The sequence below is a fragment of the Chiloscyllium punctatum genome, chromosome 11 (genome assembly GCF_047496795.1).
Source record: "Chiloscyllium punctatum isolate Juve2018m chromosome 11, sChiPun1.3, whole genome shotgun sequence".
Taxonomy (NCBI): Eukaryota; Metazoa; Chordata; class Chondrichthyes; order Orectolobiformes; family Hemiscylliidae; genus Chiloscyllium; species Chiloscyllium punctatum.
The window spans coordinates 16,096,147-16,117,312 of NC_092749.1; the positions used below are offsets into that span (position 1 = coordinate 16,096,147).

Genomic DNA, 21,166 nt, shown 5'->3' on the forward strand with positions numbered 1-21,166 from the left:
GAAAAAGTTTGGTAGATATGGAGTGGGGTGAGGGGGAGGAGTAAACGATAAGTGGAGATGGAGCTCAGAGAGAGAGAAACAATTGAGCAGACAAAGGAATGCCTGAAGGTCAGCCTGGGATAATGAATAGCTGCTAATGTGAACTGTTAGTGACTGACAATGGGTTTTTGTGGGGTTGTTACCCACAAACTCTCTAGGCTCTATCTGCTGCCAGACCTGCTGCGTTTTTCCAGCAATTACAGATTTTGTTTCTGATTTACAATATCTGCACTTGTGTGTTTGTTTGTTTTTTTCAAACCATATCCCCTGTCTCACAAGAAAATAGTTTTTTTCTTGGAACAAGACAAGTGACAAGTTGTTATTTGCAGCGCTCAAGCCTTTAAGAAGCTGTCTGTTGGGAGCTGTCGTAAGATTTGAAATGAATGACCTTGGTTGTACCTATTTTAAGATAACAGGAAATTCGAACAGAATGGGGAAAAAAGTTCTATGGGAGAGGGCACTATTTTAAAAAACATGCTTCTCTTATTCAACAGGACATTGAGTCTTTGATGTCAGAAGGGAATAAGTCTCGAACAGTTGCTGCAACGAACATGAATGAGGAGAGTAGTCGTTCCCATGCAGTATTCAACATTATCCTTACTCACACACTATATGATCTCCAATCTGGGGTGAGGAAATATGCATTGAAATCTATTTGAATTTTAGAGGTGCTGCTTATGTGCAGGAGGTAGCCTGGGTGCTCAGGTGAAGTAGTTGCAAATGGGTGCCAGATAGAAAACAGTAAGAGATCTCTGTGACTCTAATACTCAATAAGATGAAGATTTAATGGGAAGAATGGCTTCTAAAAGCTGGGAGGCAAGCAGGAGGCTGGAAGAACACAACAAGCCACACAGCATCGGGAGGTGGAGAAAGTCAATGTTTCTGGTGTAGTCCTTTTTACGCCTGAAATGTTGACTTCTCCACCTCCTAATGCTACCTGGTTAGCTATGTTCTTCCAAGCTCCTGCGTGCCTACCTTGGATTTCAGTATCTACAGTTTTTTTTTCTCTCTTTCTAAAAGCAAGGAGGCTATTTTGAACTATGCCCAGAGTTCCAAAATGCACAGTGGCTCATTGAGTGGGCTTTGGTGGAGTGCAATGGAGAAATTAAGATCTCATTTTAGGCAGAGTGTGCTTGGATCAAAGTATGGTTAAATCAAAGTGGGGTGGTGCCATGTGGAATTTGAAAGCCAAGGTGACAATTTTGAAGTCAAATGGTGGAATTATTCACAATTACTGAAACAGATGATTGTCTGTGTTGTGAGGATCAATTTCTATAAGGCAGATTACACCTTATCAACTTTTATAGGCTTCTTAGAAGCAGGAACTGGGCATTAGAAAAAGTGGATGTAGTTTATTTGCAATTTCAAAAACATCTGAAAGGTGTCGCATGGAGTTACAGCAAGCATAATATTGTATTTGTGGCAATGTGTCACACAAATAGAAAGACAGATGTTGGAGAAGAAAACTTCTTGATCTGTGAAGGTCTGAAGGAATATAGCACAGATGCAGCCTTAGGGTAAGGGGCCAATTATTTGGAATTGAGATGAGGCGTTTCCTCATTCAAAGGGTTGTGAATCTTTGGAGTTTTATGCCAGTAGGGGGTTGTGGAGTTTCCACTGCTGAATACATTCATCATTAGGGTAGGTAGGTATTTGCTGTTCATTGAATCGAAGGACATAAAATGTCGGCAGGAAAGCTGAGTTGGAAGCCCTAGATCAGCCACTGTTATATTAAATGGTGCAACAGGCTTGACAGACCACATGGCCTAAGTCTGCTCCTATTTCATGGGTTCTTGGTTTTATATCTTGGGTCATCTTGGGAAAGAAAAGTGGTTTGGATTAGGAGAGGAATTAATTTTTGAGATTCCTGTATAGCCAGATGTGAGCTAACTGCAGTATTTTCTTCCTATATAGACTTCAGGTGAGAAGGTGAGTAAACTGAGCCTTGTGGACCTGGCAGGCAGTGAGAGGGCAGCGAAATCTGGAGCTGCTGGAGATCGATTAAAGGAAGGAAGCAACATTAACAAGTGAGCTTTCGTGATCGCTGTGATGAATTGTTCTATTTACAGCTACTTACTAATTGGTGCTTATAAAAAGGATATTCTAAAGCCATAGGTGTCAATTGTGCAGGATTACTACCCCTTAACTCCAAATCAGATGGGCAAGCCATTATCTAAACATAAGAACTATTGGCTTTGTGACTTGTTGAGGTAGTCCCTATTCATCCTTGCCTCTTTTTCTTTAGAAGTGTAATGTTGAAAGGAACATATTCATTTTTCCAACTCTTTTAAAAAGGATCTTGGATTTTGTGTAGGACGTGCAATTCTCTATCAACCCCTCTCGGAATATTTTTGGACATTCAAAAGGATTTAGTAAAAAAATCCTACCTTTTAATTTTTGACCTGAATTGTAATAGTTGAAGGAGAAACGTTCCATTTACTTGACATTCCAAGTCCGATATGGCAGGTTGATGTATACTGAATCTACTGTATTATCTTTCCCAGTACTCTGTGAAGTTGTTTATATTTAAACAACTCCCTTACTATCCTTGGCTTGGCTACTTGATTGCGTCATAGAGATATACAGCACTTCTGTGGTAGGCAAAGTAATGGAAAGGGTACTGAGGGATAGGATTTACGAGTATCTGGAACGGCACTGCTTGATTAGGGACAGCCAGCACGGATTTGTGAAGGGTAGGTCTTGCCTTACAAGTCTTATTGAATTCTTCGAGGAGGTGACCAAGCATGTGGATGAGGGTAGAGCAGTGGATGTAGTGTACATGGATTTTAGTAAGGCATTTGATAAGGTTCCCCATGGTAGGCTTATGCGGAAAGTCAGGAGGCATGGGATAGAGGGAAATTTGGCCAATTGGATAGAAAACTGGCTAACCGGTCGAAGTCAGAGAGTGGTAGTAGATGGTAAATATTCAGCATGGAGTCCAGTTACAAGTGGAGTTCCGCAGGGATCAGTTCTGGGTCCTCTGCTGTTTGTAATTTTTATTAATGACTTAGATGAGGGAGTCGAAGGGTGGGTCAGTAAATTTGCAGATGATACAAAGATAGGTGGAGTTGTGGACAGTGAGGAGGGCTGTTGTCGGCTGCAGAGGGACTTAGATATGATGCAGAGCTGGGCTGAGGAGTGGCAGATGGAGTTCAACCCTGCCAAGTGTGAAGTTGTCCATTTTGGAAGAACAAATAAGAATGCGGAATACAGGGTTAATGGTAGGGTTCTTGGTCAGGTGGAGGAACAGAGGGATCTTGGGGTCTATGTACATAGATCTTTGAAGGTTGCCACTCAGGTGGATAGAGTTTGTAAGAAGGCCTATGGAGTATTATCGTTCATTAGCAGAGGGATTAAATTCAAGAGTCGTGAGGTGATGTTGCAGCTGTACAGGACTTTGGTTAGGCCACATTTGGAGTACTGTGTGCAGTTCTGGTCGCCTCACTTTAGGAAAGATGTGGAAGCTTTGGAGAGGGTGCAGAGAAGATTTACCAGGATGTTGCCTGGAATGGAGAGTAGGTCGTACGAGGATAGGTTGAGAGTTCTCGGCCTTTTCTCGTTGGAACGGCGAAGGATGAGGGGTGACTTGATAGAGGTTTATAAGATGATCAGAGGAATAGATAGAGTAGACAGTCAGAAACTTTTTCCCCGGGTACAACAGAGTGTTACAAGGGGACATAAATTTAAGGTGAAGGGTGGAAGGTATAGGGGAGATGTCAGGGGTGGGTTCTTCACCCAGAGAGTGGTGGGGGCATGGAATGCGCTGCCCGTGGGAGTGGTAGAGTCAGATTCATTGGCGACCTTTAAGCGGCATTTGGATAGGTACATGGATGGGTGCTTAATCTAGGATAGAAGTTCGGCACAACATCGTGGGCCGAAGGGCCTGTTCTGTGCTGTATTGTTCTATGTTCTATGTTCTATGTTCTAGAAAAACACCCTTCGGTCCAATGTGTCCATGTTGACCAAATAAATCCAGTCCCATTTGTTAGCATTTGGCCCACGTCCCTCCAAACCCTTCCGTTTCATATCCCCATCCAGATGCCTTTTAAATAGGATTGTACCAACCTCCACCACTTCCTCTGGCGCCTCATTCTATATGTGCACCATCCTCTGCATGAAGAAGTTGCCCCTTAGGTCCTTTTTAAATCTTTCCCCTCTCACCTTAAACCTATGCCTTTTTGTTTAGGCACCCCCATCTTGGGGAGAAGACGTTGTCTATTTACCCTATCTATGCCCTTCATGACTTGATAAACCTCTATAAAGTTATCCCTCAGACTCTGGTCCAGCAAAACAACCCCCAGTCTATTCAGCCTTCCTCTCTAGCCCAAACCCTCCAGCCCTGACAACATCCTTGTAAGTCTTTTCTGAACCCTTTCAAGTTTCACAACTTCCTTCCAATAGGAAGGAGACCAGAATTGCATGCAATATTCCAAAAGGGGCCTAACGAATGTCCTGTATAGCCACAATATGACCTCCCAACTCCTATAGAGTCATAGAGATGTACAGCATGGAAACAGACCCTTCGGTCCATGCCGACCAGATATCCCAACCCAATCTAGTCTCACCTGCCAGCACCTGGCCCATATCCCTCCAAACCCTTCCAATCATATATCCATCCAAATGCCTCTTAAATCTTGCAATTGTACCAGCCTCCACCACATCCTTTGGCAGCTCATTCCATACATGTACCACCCACTGCATGAAAAAGTTGCCCCTTAGGTCTCTTTTATATCTTTCCCCTCTCACCCGAAACCTATGCCATCTAGTTCTGGACTCCCCAACACCAGGGAAGAGACTATGCCTATTTATCCTATCCATGCCTCTCATAATTTTGTAAACCTCTATAAGGTCACCTTTCAGCCTCTGACGCTCCAGGGAAAACAGCCCCAGCCTGTTCAGCCTCTCCCTGTAGCTCAGATCCTCTAACCCTGGCAACAGCCTTCTAAATCTTTTCTGAACCCTTTCAAGTTTCACAACATCTTTCCAATAGGAAGGAGACCAGAATTGCACGCAATATTCCAACAGTGGCCTAACCAATGCCCTGTACAGCCGCTACATGACCTCCTAACTCCTGTACTCAATACTCTGACCAATAAAGGTAAGCATAGCAAACGCTGCCTTCACTATCCTATCTAACTGCAACTCCACTTTCAAGGAGCTATGAACCTGCACTCCAAGGTCTCTTTGTTCAGCAACACTCCCTAGGACGTTACCATTAAGTGTATAAGTCCTGCTAAGATTTGCTTTCCCAAAATGCAGCACCTCGTGTTTTTCCGAATTAAACTCCATCTGCCACTTCTCAGCCCATTGGCCCATCTGGTCCAGATCCTGTTGTAATCTGAGGTAACCCTCTTCGCTGTCCACTACACCTCCAATTTTGGTGTCATCTGCAAACTTACTAACTGTACCTCTTATGTTCGCATCCAAATCATTTATGTAAATGACCAAAAGTAGAGGGCCCAGCACCGATCCTTGTGGCACTCCACTGGTCACAGGCCTCCAGTCTGAAAAACAACCCTCCACCACCACCCCCCTCTGTCTTCTACCTTTGAGCCAGTTCTGTATCCAAATGGCTAGTTCTCCCTGTATTCTGAGAGATCTAACCTTGCTAATCAGTCTCCCATGGGGAACCTTGTCGAACACCTTACAGAAGTCCATACAGATCACATCCATCGTTTTGCCCTCATCAATCCTCTTTGTTACTTCTTCAAAAAACTCAATCAAGTTTATGAAACATGATTTCTCATGCACAAAGCCATGTTGACTATCCCTAATCAGTCCTTGCCTTTCCAAATACATGTACATCCTGTCCTTCCGGATTCCCTCCAACAACTTGCCCACCACCGAGTTCAGGCTCACTGGTCTATACTTCCCTGCTTGTCCGTACCACCCTTCTTAAACAGTGGCACCACATTTACCAACTTCCAGTCTTCCGGCACCTCACCTGTGACTATCGATGATCCAAATATCTCAGCAAGAGGCTCAGCAATCACTTCTCTAGCTTCCCACAGAGTTCTCGGGTACACCTGATCAGGTCCTGGGGATTTACCCACCTTTAATCGTTTCAAGACATCCAGCACTTCCTCCTCTGTAATCTGGACATTTTGCAAGATGTCACCATCTATTTCCCTACAGTCTATATCTTCCATATCCTTTTCCACAGTAAATACTGCTGCAAAATATTCATTTAGTATCTTCCCCCATTTTCTGTGGCTCCACACAAAGGCTGCCTTGCTGATCTTCGAGGGGCCCAATTCTCTCCCTAGTTACCCTTTTGTCTTTAATATATTTGTAAAACCCCTTTGGATTCTCCTTAATTCTATTGGCCAAAGCTATCTCATGTCCCCTTTTTGCCCTCCTGATCTCCCTCTTAAGCATACTCCTACTTTCTTTATACTCTTCTAAGGATTCACTCGATCGATCCCGTCTATACCTGACATATGCTTCCTTCTTTTTCTTAACCAAACCCTCAATTTCTTTAGTCATCCAGCATTCCTATAGCTACCAGCCTTCCCTTTCACCCTGACAGGAATATACTCTCTCTGGATTCTTGTTATCTCATTACTGAAGGCTTCCCATTTTCCAGCCGTCCCTTTACCTGCGAACGTCTGCCTCCAATCAGCTTTTGAAAGTTCTTGCTGAATACCGTCAAAATTGGCCTTTCTCCCATTTAGAACTTCAACTTTTAGATCTGGTCTATCCTTTTCCATCACTATTTTAAAACAAATAGAATTATGGTCGCTGGCCCCAAAGTGCTCCCCCAGTGACACCTCAGTCACCTGCCCTGCCTTATTTCCCAAGAGTAGGTCAAGTTTTGCACCTTCTCTAGTAGGTACATCCACATACTGAATCAGAAAATTGTCTTGTGCGCACTTAACAAATTCCTCTCCATCTAAACCTTTAACACTATGGCAGTCCCAGTCTATGTTTCCCCTACCATAACCACCCTATTATTCTTACAAATAGCTGTGATCTCCTTACAAGTTTGTTTCTCAATTTCTTTCTGACTATTAGGGAGTCTATAATACAATCCCAATAAGGTGATCATCCCTTTCTTATTTCTCAGTTCCACCCAAATAACTTTCCTGGATGTATTTCTGGGAATATCCTCCCTCAGCACAGCTGTACATAGAACATAGAAAAATACAGCGCAGTACAGGCCCTTCGGCCCTCGATGTTGCGCCGACCGAAGCCTACCTAACCTACACTAGCCCAATAACCTCCATATGCTTATCCAATGCCCGCTTAAATGACCATAAAGAGGGAGAGTCCACCACTGCTACTGGCAGGGCATTCCATGAACTCTCAACCCGCTGAGTAAAAAATCTACCCCTAACATCAGTCCTATATCTACCACCCCTTAATTTAAAGCTGTGTCCCCTAGTAACAGCTGACTCCATATGCAGAAAAAGGTTCTCACTGTCAACCCTATCTAAACCCCTTATCATCTTGTACACCTCTATCAAATCTCCCCTAAACCTTCTTTTCTCCAATGAGAAAAGTCCCAAGTGCCTCAGCCTTTCCTCATACGATCTTCCTACCATGCCAGGCAACATCCTGGTAAACCTCCTCTGCACTCGTTCCAATGCCTCCACATCCTTTCTATAGTATAGCGACCAAAACTGCACACAATACTCCAGATGAGGCTGCACCAGAGTCTTATACAACTGCAACATGACCTCAGGACTCCGGAACTCAATTCCTCTACCAATAAAGCCCAGTACACCATATGCCTTCTTCACAGCACTATTTACCTGGGTGGCAACTTTCAAAGATCTGTGTACATGGACACCAAGATCCCTCTGCTCACCCACACTACCAAGTAGTCTACCATTAGCCCAGTAATCCATCTTCTTGTTACTCCTACCGAAGTGAATGACTTCACACTTAGCTACATTGAATTCCATTTGCCACCTTACTGCCCAACTCTGCAACTTATCTATATCGTGCTGTAACCTGCCACATCATTCTTCGCTGTCCACAACTCCACCGACTTTCGTGTCATCCGCAAACTTGCTCACCCAGCCTTCAAGCCCCATCTCCAGGTCATTTATAAAAATGACAAACAGCAATGGTCCCAAAACAGATCCTTGTGGAACACCGCTAGTAACTGCGCTCCAAGATGAACCTATACCATCAACTACTACCCTCTGTCTCCTTCCAGCCAGCCAATTCCTAATCCAAACCTCAATGCCATACCTCCATAGTTTTTGCATTAGCCTGCCATGGGGTACCTTATCGAACGCCTTGCTAAAATCCATGTACACCACATCTTCTGCTTTACCCTCGTCCACTTCCTTGGTCACCTTCTCAAAGAATTCAATAAGGTTTATGAGCCACGACCTGCCCTTCACAAAACCATGCTGACTATCCTTGATCACATTATTCCTATCCAGATGTTCATAAATCCTATCCCTTACAATTCTCTCTAAGACTTTGCCCACAACAGAAGTGAGACTCACTGGCCTATAGTTACTCGGGCTATCCCTGCTCCCCTTCTTGAATAAGGGGACCACATTTGCTATCCTCCAGTCTTCTGGCACTATTCCCGTAGACAGCGACTACATAAAAATTAAGGCCAATGGCTCTGCTATCTCCTCCCTAGCTTCCCAGAGGATCCTAGGATAAATGCCATCAGGCCCAGGGGACTTATCTATTTTCATCCTTTCCAGTATTCCCCAGACCTCTTCCCTACGTACCTCAACGCCATCCATCCAGGGAAGACCGTGGAGGAACAATGGCAGATATTTCTGTGTATAATGCAGAAGATGCAGGATCAGTTCATTCCTAAAAGGAAGAAAGATCCCAGGAGGAGACATGGGCGGCCGTGGCTGACAAGGGAAGTAAAGAAGCATATAAGGTTAAAAGAGAAAAAGTATAACTTAGCGAAGATAAGCGGGAAAACGGAGGACTGGGAAGCTTTTAAAGAACAACAGAGGATTAGTAAGAAGGAAATACGCAGAGAAAAAATGAGGTACGAAGGTAAACTGGCCAAGAATATAAAGGAGGATAGTAAAAGCTTTTTTAGGTATGTCCAAGGCAAAAAAATGGTTAGGACAAAAATTGGGCCCTTGAAGACAGAAGCAGGGGAATATATTACTGGGAACGAAGAAATGGCAGAGGAATTAAATGAGTACTTCAGATCTGTGTTCACTGGGGAAGACACAAGCAATCTCCCTGAGGTAACAGTGGCTGAAGGACCTGAACTTAAGGGAATTTCTATTTGCCAGGATTTGGTGTTGGAGAGACTGTTAGGTCTGAAGGTTGATAAGTCTCCGGGACCTGATGGCCTGCATCCCAGGGTACTGAAGGAGGTGGCTCGGGAAATCGTGGATGCGCTGGTGATTATTTTCCAGAGTTCAATAGAATCGGGGTTGGTTCCTGAGGATTGGAGGGCGGCTAATGTTGTGCCACTTTTTAAGAAGGGTGGGCGGGAGAAAGCAGGAAATTATAGACCAGTTAGTCTGACCTCAGTGGTGGGAAAGATGCTGGAGTCTATTATAAAGGATGAAATTACGGCACATCTGGATAATAGTAACAGGATAGGACAGAGTCAGCATGGATTTATGAAGGGGAAATCATGCTTGACTAATCTTCTTGAATTTTTTGAGGATGTAACTCGGAAGATGGACGAGGGAGATCCAGTGGATGTAGTGTACCTGGACTTTCAGAAAGCTTTTGATAAAGTCCCACACAAGAGGTTAGTGAGTAAAATTAGGGCGCACGGGATTGGGGGCAAAGTACTAGATTGGATAGAGAATTGGTTGGCTAATAGGAAACAAAGGGTAGTGATTAAAGGCTCCATTTCGAAATGGCAGGCAGTGACCAGTGGGGTACCGCAGGGATCCGTGCTGGGACCGCAGCTTTTTACAATATATGTAAATGATATAGAAGATGGTATCAGCAATAACATTAGCAAATTTGCTGATGACACAAAGCTAGGTGGTAGGGTAAAATGTGATGAGGATGTTAGGGGATTACAGGGTGACCTGGACAAGTTAGGTGAGTGGGCAGATGCATGGCAGATGCAGTTTAATGTGGATAAATGTCTGGTTATCCACTTTGGTGGCAAGAACAGGAAGGCAGATTACTACCTCAATGGTATCAAATTAGGTAAAGGGGCTGTTCAGAGAGATCTGGGTGTTCTTGTACACCAGTCAATGAAGGCAAGCATGTAGGTACAGCAGGTCGTGAAGAAGGCTAATAGCATGCTGGCCTTCATAACAAGAGGGATTGAGTATAGAAGCAAAGAGGTGCTTCTGCAGCTGTACAGGGCCCTGGTGAGACCACACCTGGAGTACTGTGTACAGTTCTGGTCTCCAAATTTGAGGAAAGACATTCTGGCTATTGAGGGAGTGCAGCGTAGGTTCACGAGGTCAATTCCTGGAATGGCAGGATTGCCTTACACGGAAAGACTGAAGCGACTGGGCTTGTATACCCTTGAGTTTAGAAGACTGAGAGGGGATCTGATTGAAACGTATAGGCTTATGAAAGGATTGGACACTCTGGCAGGAGGGAACATATTTCCGTTGATGGGGGAGTGCCGAACCAGAGGACACAACTTAAAAATACGGGGTAGACCATTTAGGACAGAGATGAGGAGAAACTACTTCACCCAGAGAGTGGTGGCTGTGTGGAATGCTCTGCCCCAGAGGGCAGTGGAGGCCCAGTCTCTGGATTCTTTTAAGAAAGAATTGGATAGAGCTCTTAAAGATAGTGGAGTCAAGGGGTACGGAGATAAGGCTGGAACAGGATACTAATTAGGAATGATCAGCCATGATCATATTGAATGGCGGTGCAGGCTCGAAGGGCAGAATGGCCTACTCCTGCATCTATTGTCTATTGTCTATTGTCTATTGTCATTCTAATCACTTGAGACTCAATATTCACATTAGCAACAGTGTCCTGTTCCTGAGTGAATACTGATGAAAAGTATTGATTTAGTGTCTCACCAATCTCCTCCGCCTCCACACACAACTTCCCACTACTATCCTTGACTGGACCGATACCTACCCTAGTCATCCTTTTATTCCTGACGTACCTATAGAAAGCCTTTGGGTTTTCCTTAATCCTACCAACTAAGGACTTTTCATGTCCCCTTCTTGCTGCTCTTAGCTCTCTCTTCAGATCCTTCCTGGCTACCTTATAACTCTTAATCGCCCCAACTGAACCTTCATGCCTCATCTTTACATAGGCCGCCCTCTTCCCTTTCACAAGGGATTCCAATTCCTTATTAAACCACGGCTCCCTCACAAGACCCTTTACTCCCTGCCTGACTGGTACATACTTATCAAGGACACCCATTAGCTGTTCCTTGAACAATCTCCACATATCATTTATGTTCTTCCCTTGAAGCCTAATTTTCCAATCCACGCATCCTAAGTCATGCCTCACCGCATCATAATTTCCCTGCCCCCAGCTATAACTGTTGCCCTGCAGTGCACACTTATCCCTCTCCATCACTAAAGTAAAAGTCACCGAGTTGTGGTCACTGCCCCCAAAGTGCTCACCTACCTCCAAGTCTAACACCTGGTCTGGTTCATTACCTAGAACCAAATCCAGTATAGCCTCACCTCTTGTTGGCCTGTCTACATATTGTGTCAGGAAACCCTCCTGCACACATTGGACAAACACTGACCCATCTAACGAACTCGAGCTATAGCTTTCCCAGTCAATATCTGGGAAGTTAAAGTCCCCCATAACAACCACCCTGCTACTTTCACTCTTCTCCTGAATCATCCTTGCAATACTTTCCTTTACTTCTCTCGGACTATTAGGAGGCCTGTAGAAAACTCCTAACAGGGTGACCTCACCTTTCCTATTTCTAATCTCCGCCCACACTACCTCAGATGGCAAGTCTTCCTCCATCACCCTTTCTACTGCTGTAATACTATCCTTGACAAGCAATGCCACACCTCCCCCTCTTTTACCCCCATCTCTGACCCTACTAAAACATTTAAACCCTGGAACCTGCAACAGCCATTCCTGTCCCTGTTCTACCCACGTCTCTGTAATGGCCACAACATCGAAGTCCAAGGTACCAACCCATGCTGCAAGCTCGCCTACCTTATTTCTTATGCTTCTGGCATTGAAGTATACACACTTCAAGCCACCTTCCTGTTTACAGGCACCCTCCTTCGAGATCGACGCCATGTTCCTAACCTCCCTACACTCAAGGTCCTGTACCCTAAAGCTACAGTTCAGGTTCCCATGCCCCTGCAGAGTTAGTTTAAACCCTCCCAAAGAGCACTAGCAAACGTCCCCCCAAGGATACTGGTGCCCCTCAGGTTCAGGTGTAGACCATCCTGTTTATAGAGGTCCCAGAAAGAACCCCAGTTGTCCAGAAACCGGAATCCCTCCCTCCTGCACCATCCCTGTAGCCACGCATTTAACTCTTCTCTCTCCCTATTCCTTGACTCTCTATCACGTGGCACGGGTAACAAACCAGAGACAACGGCTCTTTTCGTTCTAGCTCTGAGCTTCCAACCTAGCTCCCTGAAAGCCTGTCTAACATCCTCACCCCTCTTCCTACCTATGTCGTTGGTGCCAACGTGGACCACGATTTGGGGCTGCTCCCCCTCCCCCTTGAGGACCCGGAAAACACGATCAGAGACATCACGTACCCTTGCACCCGGGAGGCAACATACCAATCGTGAGTCTCTGTCGCCCCCGCAAAACCGCCTGCGCGCTTTTACAAGAAAAAAACCTTCCCAGGTAAGCTAGCGCGACACCAGCTTCCGGGTCCGTTAGGCGCTTAAAAAAAACTTTAAATTTTAGCTGTTAAAAAAACAATAACTGGACTATACCGTGACTTACAAAAAACACCATCAGACAGCCGTTACCTGCTCTGCTGTAATGCTATCCCTTATCAAAAATGCCACTCCCCCTCCTCTCTCGCCTCCCTTTCTATCCTTCCTGAAGCATTTGTACCCTGGAACATTAAGCTGCCAGTCCTGCCCATTCCTGAGCCATGTTTCTGTAATTGCTGTGATATCCCAGTCCCATGTTCCTAACCATGCCCTGAGTTCATCTGCCTTCCCTGTTAGGCCCCTTGCATTGAAATAAATGCAGTTTAATTTATTAGTCCTACCTTGTCCTTGCCTGCCCTGACTGTTTGACTCACTTCTGTTCTCAGCTGTACCAGTCTCAGATTGATCTCTTTCCTCACGCTCTCCCTGGGTCCTCATCCTCTTCTTCACCCCCCCCCCCCCCCACAACCACCACCACCTTACTAGTTTGAATCCTCCTAAGCCGTTCTAGCAAATTTCCCTGCCAGTATATTAGTCCCCTTCACATATTTTTAAAATAAATGTTAGAACAAACCTTAATGACTCTCAGCTATCTATCTAATATGAGGGATCTACTACCGTGAAAGATTTTGAAGTCCTTCTGCTCTATGACTTAATTTCTTTTTTTCTCATGTTTGATTCTGAAAGCCCTTTTAACTTGGTGTCCATAATTTACCTTCAGGAGTAAAATCTAATTTGTATTCTAAATTTGGATTAGTATAGAAAATGTCCTTTGAGCAATCACAACTTTGCATTTCCATGGAACATCAGTGTTGAATATGAATGTATGAATTGAGCCAAATTGTGGTAATGTCACTGGAATAACATTCCAGGGCACCAGCCATTCATTTTCCAGAGACGTGAGTTTGAATTCTGACATGACAAGTGATGACATTCAAATTCAGTAACTATCTGAATTAAAAGCCAGCATGCTGGAAACTAGAACGCTGTCAATTGTAATAAAAATCCATCTGGTTCATTTAAGTCCTTCAAAAGAAGGAAAACATGTCCCTGTCTGGTTTGGCCTACATGTAACTCCGGAGCACAGGAGTGTAGTTGTCTTGTAACTACCCTTGGAAAAGGCCTAGTAAGCCATTTGGTTCCAAGGTATGTAGGGATGGCCTAAGTGTTGGCCCTGCTATTGATGCTCTCACATGTAAATTAACTTTTTAAAGAGTTCCTGTTAGAATGAAAAATATTATTAGATGGTCCTCACGATTATTGGACTTGATTGCGAATGGATGAAAGTACATTTTCTTAGTGATGTCGTGTTTCTTTATGTTAAATCTTCCTTCCCCAGATCTTTAACAACACTAGGCCTAGTAATTTCTGCTTTGGCAGATCAGGCTGCTGGTAAAAACAAGAACAAGTTCGTTCCTTACAGAGACTCTGTACTGACTTGGCTACTCAAGGTAAATTGTTAATTTACACCTGGTTTACGATTTTTCAAAGTTCAGACCTCCAGCCTTTGTTTTGTCAGATGTCTGTCTGTACTTCTGTATACTGTGAAAGCAGAGCAGAGGCTAAGTGATTAGATTAGATTTAGATTACTTACAGTGTGGAAACAGGCTCTTCGGCCCAACAAGTCCACACCGACCCACCGAAGCACAACCCACCCATACCCATTCATTTACCCCTTACCTAACACTATGGGCAATTTAGCATGGCCAATTCACCTGACCTGCACATCTTTGGACTGAGAGGAAACCGGAGCACCCGGAGAAAACCCACGCAGACACGGGGAGAATGTGCAAACTCCACACAGTCAGTCACCTGAGGCGGGAATTGAACCCGGGTCTCTGGCGCTGTGAGGCAGTAGTGCTAACCACTGTGCCACCGTGCCGCCCACTAGGTGAGAGAAGGAGAAGTTGGTATCTTAAAAACTGACTGACTTTATTGAAAGCTACTTATCTGTTCTTGTTCCCAAGAGTGGTATATTGTATCAGCAGAAAATACGAACATTTTTCTTCCAGTGGAGAGGTGATATAAGAGACACAGTCACAAGATTTGTATTGAAGCTTGTTTACAGTCAGCTTTGCCTCTTGTAAACATTGAATGTGGACTGCTGTCATGTGTGCAGCTCTGCTTCAATAGAACAGTGTTTAGTGTTCTTTATCTTGTTATGTAAATATACCACACCCAGTAATTCTCTTTTCTAGACCTGTTTTATGCCTAATTGGCTGATTCGAGCCATGAGGCTTCACGTGGCTGAACACCATCCTGTGGTGTCTGCTATGAAGTGGACACCTGATCATAGAATCAAGTTCTGACAACCCGCTATCCCCAGATTGCGTACCCTGCTTCTTTAGAGTTTCTAGAATACTATTTGGTTACTGGTGACTTGGATGTGGTGCTGGGTTCATAGTACTTCACCCCACACCCAGACTTTGGAAGAGTAGAAAGAATGTGGTGATGAAGATTAGATGATTATGAAGGGCTGTACATCTATTCAACTATTTGAGAGTCAGTTTTGTTAATTACTTCGTTCTGCTTCTTTCAGATGTGGAAAGTAGTTTAGCTAGCTCTTACTGACCTGCACCAAAGGTGGATTCAAAGTTTGTTGTCTGAATCACCAGTTGAATTCTTTCAGCTAACACTTTCTGTTTCTGGTTATGTTTGCCTGTTGTTTGAGGGCAACCAGAGGAAGAAAGATGACTTTGTAATAAGGAGCTGATGTTTTTATTGCTGCTACTGTTGTCCTTTCTGGCATAGATATCTGAACGGGTCTAAATTCTGTCGTCCTCAGCCAATAAGGCTAAAGTAGAATGGAACTGGGTGAGATTAGTTTGGCATGATGAGTAAGAAAGTAGGGGTATATATATGTTTTTCTTGATCTAACCTTCCACTGTTTCTCCACGATGAAGCAAGCATAGATAATAGGAGCAGAAACCGCCCAGTCAGCCCTTTGAGCCTGCTTTGCCATTCAATTTGGTCGTGGTTGATCATCCAGCTCAATACCCTGGTCCGGCTTTCACTCATACCCTTTGATCCATTTACCTCTGAGTTTTGTCTAACTCCTCTGTGTTTTGGCCTCAACCATTGCATAGAATTCCCAAGCCTCATGAAAATAATGATGCATTAATTGTATCTAACTCTTAGCACCACTGCTGCAGTGGCAACCACGGAGCAATCTGCAAGCAGTCCTTTTCTCCAAGTATTGTATCTCCGGTTAGTTCTCATTGTCATCTGATTAATATACATTAAATAAATATATTGTAAACAAGGAAATGGATGAATTCTATCCTTCGTTGCTGACACCATGCACTTTGACTTCTCATTGGTCAAGTGTTTGGCTGAAACCCAGGTTAGGATGAAAGTAATCTTTATACTCCTGATTATCAGGTGCTATCTGAAAACTGGTTTGGTCAGTCTAATCTTGCATCTTATTTTGGAATGGAGCATAGATATGTAAAATAGCCCATAATACTTTAAGGCACTGAGTAGTCGTGGATGTGATTATTTCAGCATTGATTCTTCCTAGTACTTTAGCAAGAAATCTTTCCTTGTGTGAGCTTTGATAGATTGTATTGGTGTTTTGACCATTGAGAAGGAGAAACGTGAATATGGTAGAATTTAATCCTGCTATCACCCTATGTGTATGCATTCTCTTTTTTTTGTACACTGTATTAAAATAATGATTATCAATGGGATATTGGTACTTAACAGCTTGATCATTGACCCACCATGAACGTCAGTATAGCTCCTGCCTCTGAACCCGAAATTCTGGATACAAGTCCTGCTCTCGGACTTGTTTTCCATGAAAGATGTGTTCAGATCTGTAGTCCATTTGGGAGATTTATAATTGAGATTATGTACATATTCGGATATGGATAGTTCAGATACTTAGTCCAAATCATTGCTTTATTTTTTTAAAAACATAAACGCAGGATAGTCTTGGTGGAAATAGCAAAACAGCAATGATCGCAACAGTGAGCCCGGCAGCGGACAATTATGATGAAACCCTGTCAACACTGAGGTATGCAGACAGAGCCAAAAACATAATTAATCATGCTGTGGTGAACGAGGATCCCAATGCCCGAATCATCCGTGAACTCCGTGAAGAAGTAGATAAACTGCGTGAGCAGCTGTCCAGAGCAGAGGTATGATGTGATGGGAGTCTCTGATTTTAAACCAAATGCTATTAAATACGTTATAAATAGATTAGTAGAGTGCATGTCTAACCTGAAGGAGGGAATAGAAATAAATCAGTCAATATTAGGCACAATTTTAAATGGCTCATGGCATTAAGTGTTACATATATAAAATTCTAATGTTATAATGCTAAGAAAAGGTCATAAAATGAAGAATGCAAATGCTGGAGATCTGAAACAATAATAGAAATTGCTGGAGAAACTCAGCAGGCTGGCAGCAAATTTTGGAAGAAAGCAGAATTAATGCTTAGAGTCTGGTGACTCTTCAGAACAGAGTTTAACTCTGCTTTCTTCCAGATGCTGCCAGACCAGCTGAGTTTCTCCAGTTACCTGTTTCTGTTTTGAAAAAAAAATCCTAATCCAAAGGCAGTTACCTGATTCAGAATCACTCAGTAAATAAATGCATTGACAGCTGTTATGTTGTTATGTTAGATTGGAAGATCCAGGTTCAGATTCTAGTTAATATTCAGTTGAAAGGCTGTTTCCGTCTAAGAATTTCTGAGCCAAATATGAAAGTTGGAAAAGAGGAGCATGCAGAGCCACAGTGACCCCTGCTGGAGAATGCAGATTTGTTCACTTTTAAAAAATCACATGACACCAGGTAAAAGTCCAACAGGTTTATTTGAAGGCACTAGCTTTCAAAGTGCTGCTTCAGGTGGTTGGCACAATTTGGTGTTGTGTGTTTGTCCATCCCAATCCAACAGCAGCTCCTCCAAATCTTGTTCATTTTTGATAGATTCATAGAAGCAAATAGCACAGAAAGGAGGCATCTGGTCTAACACGTTTGTGCCCCCTCATCGTGCTTCATTCCATGCACTTTGTCCATTCTCCACTAATCAACTACCTGGCTAACTCACTTTATTTGTGGAAGTCTTCCAAAATAGTTTCGTGTGAAGGATTGAACAATTGAGTAAAAGCACTTCTCTTTTTACCGCTGTCTCTAATCTTTCACCGATGAAGTTGAAGCTATACCTTCTTTATCATTAACAATTCCTCAATGTTTAGTTTTTCCTTTATTCTATCAAAATCTCTCTTCACCTTGATAACCTCTATGTTCTAAGGAGAAACATTTCTAATTTTTTTTCAACCTTCCCTCATAATTCAAAGTCCATGTCCCGGTAAGGCCCTCTCTGTCTCTTCTCAGGCCAATCCATCTTTCCTGAAGTATGGTGTTCAGAATTGTCCACAGTACTCCCAACTAAAGTGTAGCCAGTGAATTAGAGTCATAGAGATGTACAGACCCTTTGGTCCAACTCATCCATGCTGACCAGATATCTTAAATTAATCTGGTCCCATTTGCCAGCACCTGGAATCGAATCGAATCGAACCTGGGACTGTGAGGCAACAGTGCTAGCCACGGAGCCACCGTTTGCCCTTTTTTAAAGGGTAGATTAGATGATATTCCCTACAGTGTGGAGACAGGCCCTTTGGTCCAACCAGTCCACACCAACCCTCCGAAGAGTAACCCACCCAGATCCATTCCTCTCTGAATAATGCACCTAACACTATGCCCATATCCCCCTCAACTTTGCCCATTCATGTACCCATCCAGATGTATTTTAAATGTTGTAATTGTACCAGCATCCACCACTTCCTCTGGCAGCTCATTGCATACATGCACCACCTTCTGCATGATAAAGATGCCACTTAGGTCCCTTTTAATACCTTTCCCTTCTCAGCGTAAACTTATGCCACCTCTCTAAGTAGTTGTGGGAGTTGGTCAGTTTATAGTAAATGTCCGTGTTGAGTCGGTCGCCTGAGATAGAAATGGAGAGGTGTAGGAAGGGGAGGGAGGAGTCTGAGATGGTCCAGGTAAATTTGAGGTCGGGGTGGGAGATGTTAGTAAAGTGGATGAACTGTTCAACCTCCTCGAGGGAGCACGAGGCAGTGCCGATACAGTCATCGATGTAGCGGAGGAAAAGGTGGGGGGTGGTGCCAGTGTAGCTGCGGAAGATGGACTGTTCCACATATTCGGCGAAGAGGCAGGCATAGCTGGGGCCCATGCGGGTGCCCATGGCTACTCCTTTGGTTTGGAGGAAGTGGGAGGATTGGAAAGAGAAGTTGTTCAGAGTAAGGACCAGTTCAGTCAGTCGAAGGAGGGTGTCAGTGGAAGGGTACTGGTTGGGTTGGCGGGAAAGGAAGAAACTGAGGGCTTTGAGGCCTTCGTGATGGGGGATGGAGGTGTATTGGGACTGGATGTCCATGGTGAAGACAAGGCATTGGGGGCCGGGGAAGCGAAAATCATTGAGGAGGTGGAGGGCGTGGGTGGTGTCCCGAACGTTGGTGGGGAGTTCTTGGACTAAGGGAGACAGGACCATGTCGAGGTATGCAGAGATGAGTTTGGTGGGGCAGGAGCAGGCTGAGACAATGGGTCGGCCGGGGCAGTCAGGTTTGTGGATTTTGGGCAGGAGGTAGAAATGGGTGGTGCAGGGTTGTGGGACTATGAGGTTGGAGGTGGTGGATGGGCGATCCCCTGAGGTGATTAGGTTATGGATGGTCTGGGAGATGATGGTTTGGTGGTGGGAGGTGGGGTCCCACCTAGATTACACCTCCTCCCACCCTGCCCCCTGTAAAAACACCACCCCATATTCCCAATTCCTTCACCTCCGCCGCATCTATTCCCAGGACGACCAATTCCAATACCGAACAACCCAGATGGCCTTCTTCAAAGACCGCAATTTCCCCCCAGACGTGGTTGACGATGCTCTCCACCGCATCTCCTCCACTTCCCGCTCCTCTGCCCTTGAACCTGGCTCCTCTAATTGCCACCAGGGACAGAACCCCACTGGTCCTCACCTACCACCCCACCAACCTCCAGATACATCGTATCATCCTTCGTCATTTCCGCCACCTCCAAACAGACCCCACCACCAAGGATATATTTCCCTCGCCTCCCCTATCAGCATTCTGGAAAGACCACTCCCTCCGCGACTCCCTCGTCAGGTCCACACCCCACACCAACCCAACGTCCAATCCCGGCACCTTCCCCTGCAACCGCAAGAAGTGCAAAACTTGCGCCCACACACCCCCCCCTCGCTTCCCTCCAAGGCCCCAAAGGATCCTGCCATATCCGTCACAAATTCACCTGCACCTCCACACACACCATTTGCTGCACCCGATGTGGCCTCCTCTACATTTGGGGAGACAGGCTGCCTACTTGCAGAACGTTTCAGAGAACACCTCTGGGACACCCGCACCAACCAACCCAACCGCCCTGTGGCTGAACACTTTAACTCCCCCTCCCACTCTGCCAAGGGCATGCAGGTCCTTGGCCTCCTCCATCGCCAGACCATGGCAACACGATGCCTGGAGGAAGAGTGCCTCATCTTCTGCCTAGGAACCCTCCAACCACAAGGGATGAATGCAGATTTCTCCAGCTTCCTCATTTCCCCTCACCCCCCCATCTCAGTCCCAATCCTCGGACTCAGCACTGCCTTCTTGACCTGCAATCATCTTCCCGACCTCTCCGGCCTATCACCCTCACCTTAACCTCCTTCCACCTATCGCATTCCCAACGCTCCTCCCCCAAGTCCCTCCTCCCTACCTTTTATCTTAGCCTGCTTGGCACACCTTCCTCATTCCTGAAGAAGGGCTTATGCCCGAAACGTCGATTCTCCTGCTCCTTGGATGCTGCCTGACCTGCTGCACTTTTCCAGCAACACATTTTTCAGTATCGCTAATCAGTCCTTGACTTTCCAAATACATGTACGTCCTGTCCCTCAGGATTCCCTCCATCAACTTGCCCCCCCCCACCGTGTCAGGCTCACTGGTTTATTGTTCCCTGGCTTTTCCTTACCACCTTTCTTAAATAGTGATACCACGTTAGCCAACCTCCAGTCTTCCAAATCTACCTATGACTATAGACGAACCATGTATCTCAGCAAGGGACCCAGCAAAACCTTCCCTAGCTTCCCACAGAGTTCTAGGGTACACCTAATTATCTCCTGGAGATTTATCCACCTTTGTGCGTTTCAATTATATGCTCAGGATTGGCTATAGTAGTAATGGTGAAACTATCACCTTTTGTCATCTTTGTTCCACTGAAACTGATAACTTAGTGCCCATGTATGTGCAAAACATCAAAGAAAATGCAAAAAAAATTACTGTCAGGGAATTTATGTCCCTTTATACGATGAACTGTAAAGGTCATACAGTGAGCCCTTGCAGTCACGAATTGTTGAGAATTTC

The 21,166-nt window shown here is 44.7% G+C and overlaps 1 protein-coding gene across 2 annotated transcripts in view; it reads left to right on the forward strand.

Annotated features, from left to right (window-relative positions):
• Positions 1–21,166, forward strand: part of LOC140482765 (kinesin-like protein KIF13B) — a 189,217-nt gene that overhangs the window by 101,070 nt on the left and 66,981 nt on the right. For both annotated transcript variants that reach the window (XM_072580355.1, XM_072580356.1), the window contains exons 8-11: positions 534–668; positions 1,954–2,066; positions 14,128–14,239; positions 16,715–16,927. In XM_072580355.1, coding sequence (XP_072436456.1) covers positions 534–668; positions 1,954–2,066; positions 14,128–14,239; positions 16,715–16,927 — 573 coding nt within the window. The remainder of the gene's footprint in view (positions 1–533; positions 669–1,953; positions 2,067–14,127; positions 14,240–16,714; positions 16,928–21,166) is intronic.